We start from the raw sequence: 19,260 nt of genomic DNA, 5'->3' as shown, positions 1-19,260 counted from the left end.
TTGGAACAACAACGCAATCATTCAGTCCCAAACTCACAGTGTGAGATGGCTTGCTCCTCCCACCACCACCACCATACACCGTCCACCACCACCACCACCACCGTCGATGAAGACAGCGCCGCCTCAATCTCCGCCGTCCACCCGGACATAATCCAAACCCACATCCTGACCCGCCTCGACGGCCCCACTCTTGCCTCCGCCGCGTGCACCTCCTCCCAGCTCCACGCGCTCGCCTCCCAAAACCACCTCTGGGCCAACATCTGCCACTCCACTTGGCCCTCCACCACCGCACCACGTGTCCGCCACGTCATATCAACGTTCCCCGACGGCGCCCTCTCCTTCTTCTCCGACTCGTTCACTCTCCTCACCAATCTGGACCCCACCGCCACCACAACTCTGCAGTCAGATCATGACCGTCCGTGCGAGTTAATCTCCGCCGTCGATATCTACCACTGCGAGAAATTGATTCTGAGCAAGGTCGTCGAGACGGAGACCGTAAGCGGGTGGTTCCGGTGCTCGCCGTTCCGGATCGACCTGCTGGACCCGAAGGATGTGGTCCCGACGCCGATACAGTACCCGGAAGGCCAGGAATCGGACACGTGTCGCGAGCTCGGGGATGATCTGACGTTGAGCTGGATCCTGATCGACCCGATCGGACGGCGGGCGATGAACCTCTCGAGCCATGCGGCGGTCTCGGTACAGCGGCACTGGCTGAGCGGTGAGGTGCACGCGCGGTTCGCGGCGGTGCTGGCCGGCGGCGAGAGTGGGTCTGCATCGGAGTTCGTGCAGTGCGGGGTTTTAGTCACGTGCGGGGGGTCGGAGGGAGGGGAGCTGCAGGTGAGGGAGGTGAGCTTGCAGGTGGAGGACATGGACGGAATGCATTTGAACGGGAGGGACAGTTTGGTCATTTTGCGGAGAGCGTTGGAGGGCAGAAAGGGAATAATAAAAAAGGGAAGGAGAGAAGAGGAGGGAAGGAAGAGATACGGAGAGTACTTGGAGAGGAAGAGGGAGAGGAAAGAAAAGAAGCTGAGGACAGAAGGGACATTAGATACATTGTGTGTGGCTTTTGGGGTATCGGCGTTTTTCGTTTTTTGGTTATTTATTTTGTGCAGATGAATCGATGATGAGCCAAATTAACTCTTCTTTTTCTTAGAGACTAGTATATTGATTCTTACCAACAAAAGAGACTAGCATATTGATAGAAAAATAATACAAGAAAAAAATGTTCATAGCTTTGTTCCTCGTAAGAATAGAGATAGCAAATGGATGTTTCTTTTGTCCCAAAATGTAAAATGAATTTGGCTTGCGATAGGATTTCTGTTGTGTCATGTTTTGAAAAATACAATGTATTCAGATTTGATAGATCATATAAATGTTAAAGTTGTGTCAAACAAATAATAACAAGTAAACTGAATATATATGAGAGAAAAACTTCAATGTAACATATATAGTGATGTGGCATTACAAACATGTAAGTGTGATGAATTCCAAATCTCAATGGCTCAAACCTCTCTCCTCTGATATACATCAATATCCGTGATGTAATCAAGTTCTTTTCATGAAATAAATCCCTTGATGTCATGTACAATTTGTTCAAATGAGTCTAAAATACATTATATTAATATCTCAATAGACAGTAAAATTCCTATAAATGAATGTTCGATAAATTAATAACTTCGGTTAAATAATAAATCTTCTGATCTCAACTTGGGCTATTGTACTAAAATAATAATCTCGCTAAATGCATAAGATAATAATTTTTCTTAAAATTCTTTAGGGTCCAACAAATATATAAATTAATAATTGATGACATGCATAAAAGAAATAGCACATAAAAATTCATAAAATATATTAAAGAACTTTGTACTTAACAACTTCTATTTTCTCAATTCAGCTATTTCTCAAAATATGTTTCTAAAGTTGTTTGCCTTTTTTTTTGTACCTAAACCAAATTGAACATCATCCTTAATTTTTTGCAATGCATACACTATATTTGATATATATATTTTTATTTTGAAAATACTTGATCTTCTAGTTCTTAACTTATCTCGAAAATGTATGTATATGTACTTATCTTGAATACACTTAATCTTCTACTTTGTAATTCATGTATGTATGTATGTGCTTATCTTGAAATCGCTTGATCTTCTAGTTTTTAACATCCATTTAAAAGTTTGAACTCATACATATATCTTTGGTTTTTTTTTTATAAGATACATGTATTTTTGTCAAAAAAATATATAATACATGAACAAAAAAAACATAAAACTCTTTTTAAATTAATAAATATTCATTTATCGATATATAAATAACCCCTCTAAAATAATAATTTTTTTTAGTCCCTATAATATTAATTTATAGAAGTTTTACTGTATTCTTTATTCAATATAACTAAAAAATGAAAAAAAAAAAAAAAACCACATGTAGATTAATGACATATGTCACCTGTCAACCAAACTATCTTTAGACAGCATAAAAAGGCAAAACGAATCCACTTGGAGTACCTAATTAAGGGGTACAATTAAGAATAATTGGTCAGATCCAAGAAGGATATGGTCGCAATGTGATGAGCCATGAGAGCGTGACTCCTTTTTCGGCGCGACACCAAGTTAAGTTAAATCATGATAATCATCCCACCAACAAAGCCGGTGGTTAATTCACGAGGAAATGCCCCCAACTTAAATGTACCCTCCCAACCAAGTTGCTTTGCCTACTTTGTATGTCAAAATGCTATTCAATAAAAGATTTAAGTGAGACGTTGAATTTTCATTTATTAGTAGTTAGAGTCACATAATAAAAGTCCCCACATATTAGATAATTATTGAATCTGAAAATTTAACATGCTACCAGAATTTTAGGTCATGAGTTCAAAATTTTCAATACTCAATTATCCACTTCTTTGTTAGTTTATAAAATGTAAGATGAGACTGTCCGTATATGTTTGTCTATCTCCCTCCATTTATCTATCTTTCTACAAATAAAAATTATATGTTAGAAGGAAAATGAAGTCACGAGAGAAAAATAAAACATTAATCATGTCTGAAAGAAAAATGATGCAAATCATCTACATGTTTTTTATTTATTTGTTTTTACTTATTTAACTTTTAAGTTTTAATCTCAACTGTGTATTCTAAATCCAAAAGTGTGAGGAAAGAAAAAAATAATAATAACATTGTTTCTGTGGATTTGAAGCCACAATTGTAGACATCAACTCTTGGACTTGTAATATATAGGTTTGACAGAGATTCAAATTCTTCGGGAAATTAATTTCGAATCAGTAACAAACAATAGAAGTAGATGTGGCCTGCAGTTTGGGAGACAGTAATCTAACGAGAAGATGCACTTTGCTTTCAACATGTTTTGCCCTTTACCAGCAGTTGGTGATGGAATTGTGCAAGAACCTATAAGGCTATAAGCAACCAAGTAGATAAAATAAATGGAGGCCTGAGGACAAGCACATGAAAAGCACTCCCTTATTAATGGCTTATTATTTAGATGTTTCCCTAACAGCCCAAAACTTTGGGATCAAAAGTTTTTGGCATGCTGCTGGTTCAATTGTTTATGTCACCCACAAGCTTCCAATGAATTGAATGCCTCTGCAGATTTCACCTGCCAAAGGATTTTCTCAAGCTTATTGGCATCTCTAGCTTCACAGAATATATAATAAAATCCAGACAACATGCTACAAATCATTAGCCAATCAGGCCACAAAGAGTGTGTGTGTGAGAGGGAGAGCATTAACCATGCCACAAGGACCCATTCTGCCGCCGATTTTCTTGTCGTATGTGCAGGATTTTGCAACAATATTGAGACAGGCTTCAGTCGCAGACTCGCAGTGTATGCAGTGAGATCTAGTGGCCAAAAATCTATACCCTAGAGATGTGAATCCGTCGGATCCAAGGTTCAAAAACGTGTCCACGTGTTCACATCCCATGCGGTGTCGAATGTTAGCATTTTCCAACACTATGACTAATGACTAACGAAATATTTGCTCCAATCTACCCTCCGAGCAAATTCTGAGCTCAATGACCAAAGCAATTCATTTCAGTGTAAGAATCCAACAAGAGGAATTTAATTACAAGCATTGAAAAGAGAACCATGAAAAGTGTATAGAAATATTTGAAACGCATGCTTACATAAACTGATAAACAAAAGCAATACATGTTCACATACTAGCTAGTCCAACCATCCACTGCATTTGGAGTTTGCAAGAGTGATGCATAATTCTATACGTTCTTTCTGCTTCTATGCTGTGCTTCTAAATCGTTTTTGAGGATAAGATATTACAGCCAAATCAAATGAATTTGATTTTCCAGGTATTCAGTTCTTCCTGCAAGTGCCACCCAGTAATTTAATGTATAAGTAATTTGATGGGCTGTCATTTTGGTTCAGGAGGTCCTCTTGCAATTGGAACCCCACCACCGAAATCGGCTCTGGGCTTTGCATAGTCCACAAAAATAACACGTCCATTTAGTGCCTGCCAGTATTTATCTGTTATTTTTGCATATCAAATATCAAAAGAATCAAATGGATAGAGGAAAACAGAAAACAAGGAATTACCTTTCCATTCATCTCTTCTACGGCTTTGTGGGCTTCATCTTCTGAAGCAAAGGTCACAAACCCAAATCCCTTTGATCTGTCTGAGACTCTGTCCGACACAATTTGAGCTGCCAAAACAAACATGGTTTAACTACTTGATGTGTAAATATAATCAGTTCAGAGATAGTTGCCTCAATACTATCTCTTGAGGCAACTATCTCACAAGTCACGCCTACAAACTTGGCATATGAATATCCCACAAGTCACACCTTCAATCACTTGACCATATTGAGAGAATGCTTCTGATAACACCTTCTCCGTGGTGTAAAATGATAGTCCTACAACATTGTCAGGAAACAAAATCTTCAAAACTCGGAAAAAATAAAATAAAATAAAAAAAAGTTAAAGAAGATACAAAAGATATCAACAAAAAACCAAATTCGCATGAAAAAGAGTCAGACTCATGTAAGTTAAATGGCTGCACGCAATGCAACAAATATGAACTTATGTGCCATAATACAAAACTTTTGGATCGACACTATAATCTTTTCTCAACAAAGCAATTAATAGACCAAATCACACAAGAGTACCATAAATTTTCTCATGCAGAGAGTACAGAGTCATAGAAGAAATGAAGTTATTCCCATAACTTCACATCGTTCCATGAACCAGGTTTTATCGAATGTAAAATGAGCATAAAGGCTAAAGCTCAGGTTAATTTGTTCAACCCTACATTTCTCCAACACCACCAGAATTCACGATTGCTACTTAAATTCATCATTTTGATAGGAAATGTTTGAAGGTCATATATATAAAACAAAAATTTAGAGCATGTAAGTAAACAGTAACCATTGGATTAGCTTAGAATATAGTATTTGTATACTTTAATGTCTGTCCTCTGTCTCTCTCTGTCTATGCCTCTCTCTTTCTCTCTATATATATATATACATACATATTTGTATACAGTATATATAATCTTTATGTGGGTAATTATTGAATAAGCAGATCTCTAATAGACATTACTACAAACACTTTGTTGGTTTAGTTCAAAAAATTAAGAACATAAATAACAAGCAGGTTTAGACAAAAGATTATGATTTCCTTCTTCATTTAAGTAAATTGAGCACATAGTCTGCTATCAGTTACGTTTTCGCGTAGCTTATAATATGATTTGACACTGCAATGTTTCTTTTTTTTTTTTTCTAAAGAAAAACAAACTTTTTCAAATGGTTATTATGAACTTTGAATATCAGGTGATATGGGATTGGACTAGTTTTATTTCTTAGGGATTGAATATTAAAGAGACTAAGGAAGAAAAGTTCATCAGAAATGGTAATAAAGCAGAGAGAGAGAGAGAGAGTATACCACCAATGAAAAGCTTAGTAGTTATTGCCCTGCAAGAGATTAGAAGAGCCGGAGGAATAAGGGAGGAATTTGATAAACCAGGGCTTGACCTCACCATTCTTCTGAACATCGCCATTACTAAAATACTGTGATACTATGAGAGAGAGAGAGAGAGAGAGAGAGAGAGAGAGAGAGAGAGAGGGCGAGGGAGGCTAGTGTTTCTGAAACTGAGAGTACTGACTAATGGACCTCCTTTACAAGGTTGTGAGGTGGGCTGGACCCAAGTGAGAAAAAGCCCGCATTACGATGGGCCTATGTGCAGTTCATATCGTTTGATGACAACCCAAAGGGAGGGACGTTAGGGATGCGTAAGGGAAATCAGGGCCAATCTTGGAGAATTTTTCTGTGTAACCGATACATTGCCATGTGGTGTAACCAATCCAACATGTAAGGGTATGGTTAGACGGCCTGTTTATCTCTCATAGGATATAATATTAATAACATTCTCTCATATTATGACACATATACTTGTTACACTACGTAATGGTGTATCAGTTACATCGAAAAATCTCTCCCAATCTTGAGGAGAGCCAAGTGAGTCAATCGTCTCGAACAAAGATCTCAAAATTCCCTTGTATATTGTGGGAGGAGCTTCTTAAAGGGATCCCTTTTGATAAGAATAAATGGGAACACATGTAGACCTAATCCTCAAAGCAATTCAATGGTATGAACTAAATCGTAAACTATTTTAGTCATTTAACTATCACAATCAGTTAATTATTTCAGTGTATTTCCAATACACTAAAATAATTATGATGATAATCAAATAGTCAAACGAGTTCTGATGAAAATTCTCCACATTTTACAAATATTTACCGAAAAAGAAATTATGTAAATATGCATGAAAAGTTGAGGGACCTAGTTATATGGTTTGCAAATGTACACTAATGAATCGTAATAATGTGGATGGAACCATTTTAATAGAATTGAAAAAAAAAAAAAAGTTCAGAGGGAGACTTTGAAGAGAAGAGATCAATGCATCAACACCATCCTATATTTAGAGATGGATGCACGTCGAAGATAAGAGAAATCATGTATATTTTACATCCCATGTAAGTTGCAAGTTGCAACAATATTTGTGCACATTGCAATTAGATTATACAGAATAATTTCTCCAAGTTGTAACAGTGAGAGATTGTGAAAGAAATGTTAAGATTTAAGATAGGTCAACAAATCAATCCATTTCAATATAAAAGAAAGACAAGCTCCTTCCATTGATAGATTCTTTAAATAATTTTAATTAAGGGATCTATCATAAGACTCATTATATATTATATTTTAACGATCTGAACCGTCTATTTTGTAGGTCTCTATTCCAAGATCATCTATGCAAGAATTTAGACAAATAAAAAACCATAAGATATCTAATTTTGATCAAATAAATATATGAATAAATTGTTTTCAATAACACTTAAAATTGTGACCATTTAATCAACGGTCAAATAGTTTTTTATTTACTTAATTTTTTACAAAGCTTCAATGGAGACTAAAAAAATAAACGATTATGATTATTAAAATACAATGTGGAATAAACCGCACAAGAAATCCCTTAAAAAAAGGTATTTAAGGGATCCTTTAATAGAAGAAGCCTGAACAGAAAAATATTACCACTATACGTAATCTCTCGACAAAATTGGTCAGATGACTAGCACGAGGGATTAAATGAGAAAGAAGGATCGTATACAAAATTTCTTCCCCAATTAACACAGAAAGGAAGGGGAGGATTACGGAAGAAAAAAGTTAATCACGTATACCACCAAGCTTCCATAAAAGGCAAATAAACTAACTCAAAGTCGGAATGTCTCGAGACAAGTTTGAATACAAATAATACAACCCAAACAACCTAAAGAACCAAAATTACTCATCCAAATTAAACATTAAAGTGAAAATAAAAGAAAAAACTCAACTAACTGTTACAAACATTAAATCCAGGGGAGATACATATGGAGTAACAAACAGGCCAAGTGGCCACACCCTTGCAACCCTCCCAAGTCAGTAATTTCTCATGAAAGTTGACAAGCTCAGAGCGGAGAGAAGTTTTAATGGATGTTACTCCTAACCTTGTTGTGCTGCCATTATTCCTGAGGACCAAAGTAGAATAACTATATACAGAGCTTATTCTACATATTTTGTACTCGATGAAATTTGCAGATGAAGAGTCCACTGGGTCCACTAAGTTATTCATGTATGGTGCACTTTCAGAAATGCTTGGTGTAACATGTCGATGAATTGGTCGTCCTAAAAGAAGAACAATACATCAAAGAGAAAAAGAAAAACCAGAATAACATACATGAGTCAGCCAATAATGGAGAATGCTTATAAAGTCAGAAAAGTTGTACTGTGAACAACCAAGAAACAGGTAGAATCCATGTAGAATATTAATATTTGGATGAAGATACAGTTGATACACTGGACTTATTTTCTTGCTAAAAATCAAAATAAAAGAAAGTAGATTAATGCCCCCCAACATATTAATATAGACTAATTCACCCCAAAAAGGTTTTTTGAAGTAATTTTGCTCAGTGGCTGCTGGGTAATTGATTAAGTAATACAATAGAAAGATAATCATAAAATATGAAATATGACAAAGGATGAAAAATACCTGAACAAGCATGAGAAGTGCATCACGAACTTTTTCTCTGTTAATAAGAGGCCCATCGTTGGGAGTAGGAGGAGCAGGAGTTAAAGATGGCGGTGGAGTTGGTGGTGGAAAAGGTTGAAGCATTGGAGCACCATAAGGACGTTGCAGATTCAGGGGAGGATGAAGAGCAGCAGCAGTTGGCACAGATGAAGCGATAGGTGGTATTATCAACGAAGATGAAGAAGCAGGGAGAGGGAAAAAAGAAGAGGGCTTTATGAGATTAGTGACTCGATTGCTGCCTGCGGGTAATTCTGAGGTACCATGGGGGGTTGGTGTAGATGAGGCTGAAATGGAAAGGGGTGGTACTTGTGGAGTTGGTGCAGGAGATGAAACAACACTGGGTGCATAGGAGGACGAAGGAACAGTTCCAGAAGAATGAAAGGTCGGTCTTGAATTTGCTATGTTTGAAGTATTACCTCCAATCTTCATAGCTGCCTGCAGTAAGATTTGGGGAGGAAAATGCTCAGCCTTCATTGGAGACAAGCTACAGTCCATAAAGAGGCAAGGACAACACACTAGAAGGACAAGACACGTGAGCATGCAAACACTATCATTCAAGTTACTTTAAAATGCATTATAAAAGTTTTTAGCCAAACTCTATAATTGTAAAAATTAGAGCATATAATAAGCTTTTCTTCATCTCCTGCACTGACCCTAAACCCTAGTCTCACTTCAGTAAAAGATAATTCTCTCAATTTCATGAGAAATAAGCTTTCTTCATTTCACCTGACTATTCACTATGAAAACCTTCCTGCTAAAGTTTCCGAATTCCAAAATAACACAATACAACACAAGATCAGCGACATTAAAGCATAATACATGCCAAAAAATTAGAATAATAAATATTTCTATTACTTATAACTCCAATGTCCTTCTATAACTTTAACTTAAATCCACAACTCTTTCTATTTATTTGGTATTGCTTCTGAATCATATTTTCATTATAAATCAGAAAGACAAAAACAAATGCCTTTATAATCTCAAAATTTCCTCAATACAACACCTGGGTATTCACTATGAAAACCTCCCTGCTAAAGTTTCTGAATTCTGAAATAACACAATACAACACAAGATCTGCTATATAGAAAGCATAAGACATGCCAAAAAAAAAAAAGAATAATAAATATTTCTATTCAATGTCCTTCTATAACTTAATCTTAAATCCACAATTTTTCTATTTATTTGGTATTGCTTCTGAATTATATTTAAATTATCCAGGCATCAGAAAGACAGAAACAAATGCCTTTGTAATATCAAAATTTCCTCAAGCTACAAAGAAGTTCACAGCATTGCCAAATGTTTGGTATTTGCTAGGACCAATGGATATATCTGAGGAAAGGGATTGAAATAAGGTCCAGCCAACTGCAGCACCACAACTGAGTGTAGAGAGAGCTAAAAAGCCCAGGACTTGGTTTGAACTTCATCCAGACATGCCCAGTCCCAAACAGTAAGTTCTTCAGGCATGCCCATGGACTCACAGTGTGTTTGGGGTTTAGGGAAAAACCTTTTAATTTCTAACCTTTTAATTTCTTAATATTATTTGTGGGAAAAAAAGTTTGTAGATGTGGCAAGATCTAAGTCACAGATGATTATTAGAGGGCTGTGATCAAAAGTCAGGTATAGTCTAGTAGGAAGAAAACTGGCAAAGGATCCAAGTTTGGATGGTGGTTGTGGTGGGTGGGTCTTTTTTCTTAAAATCTCAAATGTCATGGAATTTGGAAATGACACCTATTTAGGTGGAATTTAAAGTCAGAATTTATGACTCTCAAATTCCATAATTTTTCCCGCGTAGAATTCTAAGATTTCCGTGTTAATGAGGCCAAACAAGGGAATTGGGGATTTTCATTTCTCAAATTCTGACTTTGAATGAAATACCGAGTTAAATTTCTCCATCCAAACACATTGTTAGAGAATTTGGCACTCTTGAAATAAATGTGAAAGCATTTCAATAATGGAATTAACAGTTTAAAGAGAGGATGCATAATGAACCACATCCTGGACTTCAAAAGTTCTAATGACACAAAAATAAGATCACCACCAAATTTTTAGGAAACCACCAAGCATAAAATCATACCAAGTAGTTCACAAAGGAAGAATCTTCAGGGGGATTAGTGGCAGTAGAGGCATTCAATGATGGCTCCAGTGGTCCTTCCATGACCAACATGGATGGGACTGCTTCAAGTTCCTCAAACTCACTACAAGGTCATATGCAGAATGAAAATTAGATGTAGCAGTGAAGGCCATTTTACTCAATCAATAAAACCAAGCTAAGGATGCAATTTCTGATATGGCAGTATATTTGCAAAAGACAAAGGTGAAGATAAATCATAGAAACTGCATGATCTTCAGGAGAAAAGATGAACCATACCAAGTTATCTCACAAAGAGATATTACCCCTCCCACGCCCCGCCACATACTTCTTTTTTGGGGAAATATACTATATATGTTATAGAACATTACATCACTTCATGTATAAGCTTATTACAGACTTAAAAAGTAGCCACATTCCCAATTCTAGAATGCAAAATGCTTTCTAATGAACCAAAATTGTCTTTGTTTTTTATAAGGCTAAAATTGAAGAAAAGATTCTGCAACTAACATACAAAGTAAAAACAGAAATATATAATGGAATCGGAACTATAATGGTTCCAGTTTCAATACTTATACAAGAGGGGGAAAGGGAAAAAATACCTTTTGACTGAAGATACTTTGGACTTTGGAGGAACCTTTGAGTATGCACTAAGGATCCTGTAAAAAGAAAAAGCATTAGGAAAAACGTGCAAATATGGCATATATTTCCGTTCACATAGCTGCATGCAGACATGGGATCTAATGTGCTCCAGTAATTTAAAAATCAGCATTCTACTGTTGTAAATCCCATGCCATGCTCTGTGTTTGTATGCATATCCATCTGTATCATATGCATGCATCTAGGGCACACTGCTGTTAATAAGTTCAACAGCATTGTTTTATATTCTCTAACATCATATTTTGTCCTTCTATGATGCACGTGCGCGCGCACACACACACACATGTATGTATAACTTATTAACTTTGCTAATGTCAAACTCTTCTAAGTGCAAATCTCATATGCCATTATTAACAAAATAAAAAATGAAAAACTTTTGTGTGGTAATCTACACTGTGCCGTCCTGCAAATATGCCATGTGCAATTGGATGTTTATATTAGATACTAATGAAATACAATTTAAAAACAAATTGGGAAGGATAAGAAAGATATTGTACCTACTAAAGAGATTTGCAACTTCCTCACATTCACGTGCATTATAAAACCAAATGCCATTAACTTCTTGAGCTGCATTCCTATACAACAAATATGGAACTTGAACTTCATACTCAAAATCTCCCAAGAGATTCTCCACTAGGTTATCTGTATAATATAAAACATAAATTAAAAAAAGCATCATCGTATATAGGGACACATGCATAGATGTATGTAAATGCAAGAATTATTTTACCAACATGGCTATAGGAGTTCAAATTTTGTAGACAATCAAATCAGATCTTGTAAGAAAATATTAAGTACACAATTTCCTATATGCATATCCTCTTATGCAAAAGAAAATTACCTTACTTTTAAAAAAATAAAAAATAAAAGCACTTTTACAAAATCAATAGACAGTTCGCATCCTAGTTCTTTTTATTTTTTAAGATAAGAAACAGAGTTTACGCCCTAGTTCATAGGTTAAATAAAAAGCAAAAAAGAGATTTTATGTAAGAGGCAAACAGTCACCTGTGGAATTGAACTCTCAAATCATGTTGCTCATATTGATTTTCTGTGGTGTTAAGAAAACAAGTTCCATCTTTTACAACTTTACTACACTTTAGACCTTACATTGACCTATTTCTCAACCTTGAATGAACATGAAGAACACGTCACTTCGAAGAGATCAAATATTCCAAGCTAATCATCCATTGATATAAACCGATCTTGAGAATTATCCAGAGATCAGTGACGTGCTTGAACCATTCACTTTATTTTTATATTTGCTTGAAGGCCGTCAAAACATGCATTAAAAGCAAAGAATGAGATCCCCTCATAAATAGGAGGAAACTAATGTCACTTCATTGTAAATGGTTATGTAGATTGATAGAAACAGCAGCAACAAGTCAGATAAAGAATTGACTATAGTAGTCAAATGCACTACAATCACTACCGAGATATCAAATGGAAATCAGTTGCCCAAATCAGCACAATGAGCATAAAAGGGACCATACTCTTCAACATATACTACAATGACAGTAAAGAATCCATACCCGTGTTACGTCGATTCATTACAATGAACTGGAACCTTGGTTGAGCATTCCTTAACAATGCAACAGTATCAAAATTTAGGTAAGCCAACTTATTAATATAACTAAAAATAACCCACAGCAGCATTCACTTAAAATTCAGAAGAGAAAATGCAAGAAGCTTACTGCCAAGAAAACAAAGCAAATATAAGCAATCGCCCAAAAAGAAAATAATGCTAAAGTATTTACCTCTTTACGACAAACAGAGACCCTTCAACATCCTTGCGACTCTGCAAAAACCCAAATATTCTTTTAAAATGATTAAATAACATTATAAATAATCCAAAAGTCAACTTTTGGTTTGGTTTAATTCTCAAATCCCTTAAATCTCATTATATTTTACTTAATTTTCTCGGCAACCAAACAAAGAAATAATATACGATTGAGGAACGGACCCATTGATTGCTCTCGATGTTGAATTCATAGAAGGTTACATGGGCGGCCGTGATCAGAATCTCTTCGATAAAGGGATCTATTCTCTGCAGCACAGTGAGATTGAGCATTTTGGTGCTCTGCTGATCGAGATTTGGCATCAATTTCCCCGTCTGAGACATTTTCGAACGTTGAACAAACTTAAACCCTGGCAGTGATTTTCCTTTGAAGTTTCCGTTTTATTTTCCCGGGAAAGTTACAGAAGCGAGAGAGAGAGAGAGAGAGAGAGAGAGAGAGCGAGCGAGAGAGAGAGAGAGAGAGAGGGGGGGGGGACGCGTGTGATGGAAGAACACTGTTCCAATGGAGTTGCACAGGTTTCTTGTGCTTACTTATTATTGTAAAATTACAAGAACGACCTCAGCTTCTCGGTTATGGGCCTAGAGGCCCATTTTATGACACATACCGACAAACGTATTTGAGTACAATGTCTCAACAAAAAAAAAAATTCCATTAATTATAAGGAATTAACACAGTAAAATATTAATCAAAACTACTCAATCTATTTTTATTAACTTGCAGACTATCTACCAGCCCAAAATATAATATGCGGACACATTCCCAAAGAAACGCATCACAACCAAACCAACTACATAAACAGCCTAAAACTGATCTTCTTCTTTTCTTTGCCAAATCGATCTCTTTCTTCAACTTTACCAAATCGGCAATTGTTCATCTTCACTCACAAGCATCGTTCTGCAACTGCAAACCTGCAACTCCAAATAAATTGTAGTTTCAGTTCACTTTGCAGTTTCAATTGCAGTTAGTAACTGCAACTGCAATTATAATATTAATCAAAATATTAATCAAAACTACTCAATCTATTTTTATTAACTTGCAGACTATCTACCAGCCCAAAATATAATATGCGGACACATTCCCAAAGAAACGCATCACAACCAAACCAACTACATAAACAGCCTAAAACTGATCTTCTTCTTTTCTTTGCCAAATCGATCTCTTTCTTCAACTTTACCAAATCGGCAATTGTTCATCTTCACTCACAAGCATCGTTCTGCAACTGCAAACCTGCAACTCCAAATAAATTGTAGTTTCAGTTCACTTTGCAGTTTCAATTGCAGTTAGTAACTGCAACTGCAAGTCTGCAGCTCCTATAAACTACAGTTTCACTTACAATTAGTAATTGCAACTGCAAGCTTGCAACTCAAATTAACTGCAATTTATTTGCAATGCAGTTTTACGTACAATTAGAAACTGCAACTGCAAGCCTGCAGCTCCAATAAACTGCATCACTTAAAGTTAATAACTGCAACTGCAAGCTTGCAACTCAAATAAACTGCACTTTCAGTTCATTTGCAGTGCAGTTTCAGAAACTGCAGTTTCACTTGCAGTTAAGAACTGCAACTCCAATAAACTGCAGTTTCAGTTCACTTGCAATGTTCAAAAAATTGCAGTTTCAGAAACTGAGCTTAAAAAAAAAAAAATCAAGAACCTTCTACTGATAAGCTCTTGGAGGTGGAAAGCCAAGGCAACCAAGTTCGGGCTCTCAAAGCTGCCCGCGTGACCAAGCTAGAAATTGAAACGCGCTGAAGCCCCAGAAGGAGAAGATCGAATGAACCTCACCATCTGTTGGATTTGCTTGGAGCTAGACATCAGAGGTTGGGGAAGGGAGAGGGAAGAGAGAGGAAGGGGATGGGACCCACACCGCCAGCTACTCTTGCCGGACGGCGAGAGTCCGATCTTCAAAGACATCGCGAGAAGAGAGAAAGCAGAGGAAAGAGAAGAGAGAGATTCAAGGAGAAAGAAAGAAGAAAAAGAAATACCAAAAATAAGAAATAAATGGTAATTGCAGCCCACTCAGGTGGAGTCAAACTTACCTGATTGTTAATAAAACTAAGCTGATTGTTATATATTAATAATTATGGTATTAGAAGTTAAAAGCTATAGCAAAGATGTAGTATAGAGTAATTATTTCAAAAAAAAAAAAACAGTTCCAATTTTGTAAAGTAGTTCTACAAGTAGCATTGCATTGAGAAATTTTTGTATGTAAGAGAAAAATTACGTGGCAGACTGAGGTAATGTTGTAAATTCATCTAATTTATTATCTAAATTATGAATTCATACTCTTGTAATCATAAACTCATAAAGTGTTATAATTTTGAGTGATTCATAACAACATGGTGTTATTATTGAATACAATACTTTATCTGATGGCCTTGCAAGCCTTGGCCACTCTCTAAGGTTGGGTTTCATTATTTTTGATAACCCTCTTTAAGGAGCAGTTGATTAAAGTTGACATTTGGGCATGTCCTCTAATGTGTAATTAGTTCATTTTGTTTTGGGCCCTCCTTATGTTTAAACAAAAGTTATACAATTCTAGTTAAACCAAGTTTGTCGTGTTAACGTCAAATTATTTGTGTTTAGCACTAATTCAATGTGTTTATTGTTTGTGTTAATAAGTTATGTCATATGTAATTTTGTGTCGAGGAATAGTAAACTATGATTTGTTAGTTTTGTTACTTTTGTATTGGGTACGTACGAAGCCCTTCTTTAGTGTTGTATATGTCAAAAATTGTCACCCTTCAACTTAGAGGTACAAAATTGTTTTATCCTTTGAAAAATAGTGGCAAATGAAGTTTAATTTAAGCAGAAAAGAAACACCGATATCCCCAAAATCAAGAGTAACAAATTGACCAGAAGATGCAGATATAGAAGAAGAACAAATTCCATTACAATATTTGCCATTCGAGAAAGTAAATTACAGGAGCTTCAGCCAAATTCACACAGCAATTAAACAGTACTTGTGCAGCAAACACCAAAACAGAATCACAAACTAACAACGTTTACATAATTATAGTGAGAGCTTTGTCCTCTCCAATATCTTGTGATTAATGATGCTTTCGCAGAGCCAAAGCAGAGAGCAGAATCAAGAACATGAAGGTAACAACGGTGACAAAGGAAGCCACCACAGCCCCACTGACTTTCTGGCAGAAATCCCCAAACTGGTTGCAGATGGCGAGCCAGTTGGAGCTGGAGTTGCCATTGTGGGCTAAGTAGACTATGGCTGTTGCAGCCCCAGCAGCAGAAGTGGCCAGAGTAAGTGCCACCTGAAATATATGAGACAACTTGTGAGTATTAGCTAGAGAATTTTTCATTTTTTAGCGGCGAAAATGAGGATGAAATTAAGATGATGAGGTTGTGAGTATTACAAGGTCGAGGATGAGGAGCAGTAGCCTTGGTCCACTTGCGTGGGGGCGAACAATGGTGACTATGGAGAAGGGGAGGGAGAGCACCAGGTAGCCAGCTACAATTGACATTGCTATCAGGAAAAACCTGCATTCAATATCAAAGTCAGATATCTAATATTATGTTTTCAGACCGTCAACTTCAACCACGAATTAGGTGAAATATTATCCATGACATGTCAGACTCATATCGGATATGTTGTGTTTTTAGATTATTTGACGATTGATTAGATGAAATCTTGTCCGTAACATGTCATATTGCATAATGTTCTTTTGCCACATATGACATGTTATGTTTTCAGACTGTTTGACCACTAATGGAGTGAATCTTGTCCATAACATGTTAGAGTGTTTGGCAAAAGAGAAAAGAAAGAGGGAGAAAAATGAGAAAGAGAGAGGTTGAAAGTCACATACTGGAAGCTGGGCATATCATCATAGCTAGCTTCAAACTGGAAGAACTGGGTGAAGAAAGGGAGGTTCTGATCACTGGTTCCCATGGTGGCTGCAGCAGCCAGAGCAGCCACAATAGCACCAATCCTTAAAACCAAGTCGATCACTGCCATTCCTCTCTTCATCCCTCCCTTTTCTTGCTTAGGAACTGTCAAAATTGTTGCTTTTCCTTTGGCTGCAGCTCCACTTGCCTCAGGGACATCAATGGTGGTTGAGTCTCCACTCTTCATTTTAGATGTGAGATAGAGAAAGATCTGCTTGAGAGAAGTAAATTAAAAGCTTGAAGATGAATGAGAATTGCTGAATGGGATAGTGAGAGAGAGACTCAAAACACAGAAGCTTGTGATGGTGATGAAAATGCTTAGACCTGAGAACCTTATATATAGTGCAGCAAAGAAGAGTCTAGTTAATTAAAAATATAGATGGTCAATTATCAGTTAATGGGAGGCAAGGAGAGTTGTTGCTATGACTTTTTGTTCACAAAGAAAGTGAATTAGATGCTCTGGCAGATGGATCAAGTAGTAACCACTTCCCACTTCAATATTATATATACAAACATGCATATACCTTCTAAATGATATGTTGTTAAGGAGGAGTGGATAGAGAACTTTTATATCATCCCATCAGTACTTTACCTTTTGATGATATAATGCAGAAGGGGGAGAATTAAGTTGGATTGTATTGAAGAGTAATATAATTAAAGTCAAAAGGCCAACTTGCTATAACTAGGAAACTTTATTCTCTTAATCACCCAACTAACCACACCTGGCCACCGTAACCCAACAAGGAAAAGTAAGGTTTTTGTCATTGTAAGGCACATTATTTGAATACACTTTAAGGTTTTGCAGGGGCCATAAATGCATAATATTGTTTTCTTTAGGTGACAACTTTTAATACAACTTGATATGACACAATTTGAACCCGACAGAGTTAAATGGTTCTAATTACCCGTTACGTGACACAAACTCATATATAACACAACATGCTAACACAAAGAATAACTAGTCAACTTAATGTCAAACACGAGTATTTTAATTTTCAAAAAATAAACTTTTTTTTTTAATTAGTATTCTATGAAGAAAATGACTAATTTTTCTCCATTATATAATTAAATTGTTTGCAGTTTTTTTAGTTTCAAGATAAGTGTATTTTTATCTTAGGCTTAATTATGTTTTTACCATTCATAATTTCAATTGATTTCCATTTTACCACATATATGTTTATTTGTCTCATTTTACCACTTACAACTATTCTCCATGTTCCAGTAAAACTTTTTCCATCCATTTTGTCACCCAAGCCGCCAAAATATTCATGCCACCTCAACATTTTTGAGGGCTTGGGTGATGAAATAGACAAAAAAATGTTTATTGGAACACGGGGATAGTTGTAGGTGATAAAGTGAGGAGTTAATTACACTTACACCCCCTGAGGTTTATCGTCTTTTCACATACACCCCCTGGGGTTTCAATAATTACACATACACCCCCTGAGGTTTCAAAACTATTGCATATAACCCCCTACAAGAGAAAAAAATAAATAAACAAAAAAGAAAATATTTGTATTGAGGTTGAACCTTACACCTTGAGTAATCTTATTAGGTCATTTTATCCCTTAATATGCCTTTTTGCATAATTTCTCATCATTTTTTGTCTCACTATAAGGGGTTATATGCAACAGTTTTGAAACCTCAGGGGGTGTATGTGTAATTATTGAAACCCCAGGGGGTGTATGTGAAAAGACGATAAACCTCAGGGGGTGTAAGTGTAATTAACTCTAAAGTGAGACAAAAAATATTTGAGTGGTGTACAAGTAATGAGTTTGTTTTAGAAATAAAGATAACCTAGTTTTAAGTTTAGAAGTCCCAATATATATACATCAACTCAAATACATATGATAAATTAATAAGTAAGATTAGTGTTAAGTCATGTGACAGAATTAACTAAACTTCGGATTTAGGTTTTCCAATATTCTACATATGATCCAGCCATGTTTAGCAAATTTTGCATCTCTTGGTGTTGAATGTGTCCTTGATCTTTTTTCTTTCACATTTTTTTATTGAATAATTATTTATGGGTTACAACCCTAGGCTAAAACTCAGATAAACCCTACAAAGGGATGTATCTTAACAACTTGGGTGTCGCCCTAGAACGACACAGGCATACAGAAAAGTTCAATAAAAAATTATATACATTGGTAAAGGATGAATTGGACAGTCAGTCCAAAAAAAGAAATAGATAAAGAATTGGACAAAACTGGGTCAAGCATTGGACTGGACTA

General features: G+C 36.1%; 4 protein-coding genes across 4 annotated transcripts; 1 reads left to right on the top strand and 3 right to left on the bottom strand.

Annotated features, from left to right (window-relative positions):
- The first annotated feature begins 12 nt into the window (after window positions 1–12).
- On the top strand, window positions 13–1,231 carry LOC147282120 (F-box family protein). The gene has a single exon (XM_086248589.1). It carries the CDS (start codon window positions 46–48, stop codon window positions 1,114–1,116), a length of 1,071 nt encoding a protein of 356 aa, XP_086104715.1. The 5' UTR covers window positions 13–45; the 3' UTR covers window positions 1,117–1,231.
- Window positions 1,232–4,084: 2,853 nt separating this feature from the next.
- Window positions 4,085–6,062, bottom strand: LOC147282119 (small RNA-binding protein 11, chloroplastic-like). The gene is made up of 4 exons (XM_086248729.1): window positions 5,905–6,062; window positions 4,809–4,877; window positions 4,561–4,667; window positions 4,085–4,477 (listed from the first exon to the last, which is right to left on the bottom strand). The coding sequence occupies exons 1-4, from the start codon at window positions 6,017–6,019 to the stop codon at window positions 4,379–4,381; spliced, it is 390 nt and encodes a 129-aa protein (XP_086104855.1). The 5' UTR covers window positions 6,020–6,062; the 3' UTR covers window positions 4,085–4,378.
- A 1,616-nt stretch (window positions 6,063–7,678) lies between these two features.
- On the bottom strand, window positions 7,679–13,565 carry LOC147282118 (mRNA-decapping enzyme-like protein). The gene is made up of 8 exons (XM_086246770.1): window positions 13,294–13,565; window positions 13,088–13,128; window positions 12,863–12,912; window positions 11,831–11,975; window positions 11,276–11,332; window positions 10,659–10,779; window positions 8,546–9,019; window positions 7,679–8,181 (listed from the first exon to the last, which is right to left on the bottom strand). The coding sequence occupies exons 1-8, from the start codon at window positions 13,450–13,452 to the stop codon at window positions 8,125–8,127; spliced, it is 1,104 nt and encodes a 367-aa protein (XP_086102896.1). The 5' UTR covers window positions 13,453–13,565; the 3' UTR covers window positions 7,679–8,124.
- A 2,611-nt stretch (window positions 13,566–16,176) lies between these two features.
- Window positions 16,177–17,213, bottom strand: LOC147282117 (casparian strip membrane protein 1-like). The gene is made up of 3 exons (XM_086248518.1): window positions 16,948–17,213; window positions 16,498–16,621; window positions 16,177–16,395 (listed from the first exon to the last, which is right to left on the bottom strand). Exons 1-3 carry the CDS (start codon window positions 17,211–17,213, stop codon window positions 16,177–16,179), a joined length of 609 nt encoding a protein of 202 aa, XP_086104644.1.
- Between the last annotated feature and the right edge of the window lie 2,047 nt (window positions 17,214–19,260).

The sequence above is a fragment of the Dryas octopetala genome, chromosome 6 (genome assembly GCF_963921425.1).
Source record: "Dryas octopetala chromosome 6, drDryOcto1.1, whole genome shotgun sequence".
Taxonomy (NCBI): Eukaryota; Viridiplantae; Streptophyta; class Magnoliopsida; order Rosales; family Rosaceae; genus Dryas; species Dryas octopetala.
Note: the sequence above shows the minus strand (reverse complement) of the source record. Positions and strands in the feature narration are given on the sequence as shown.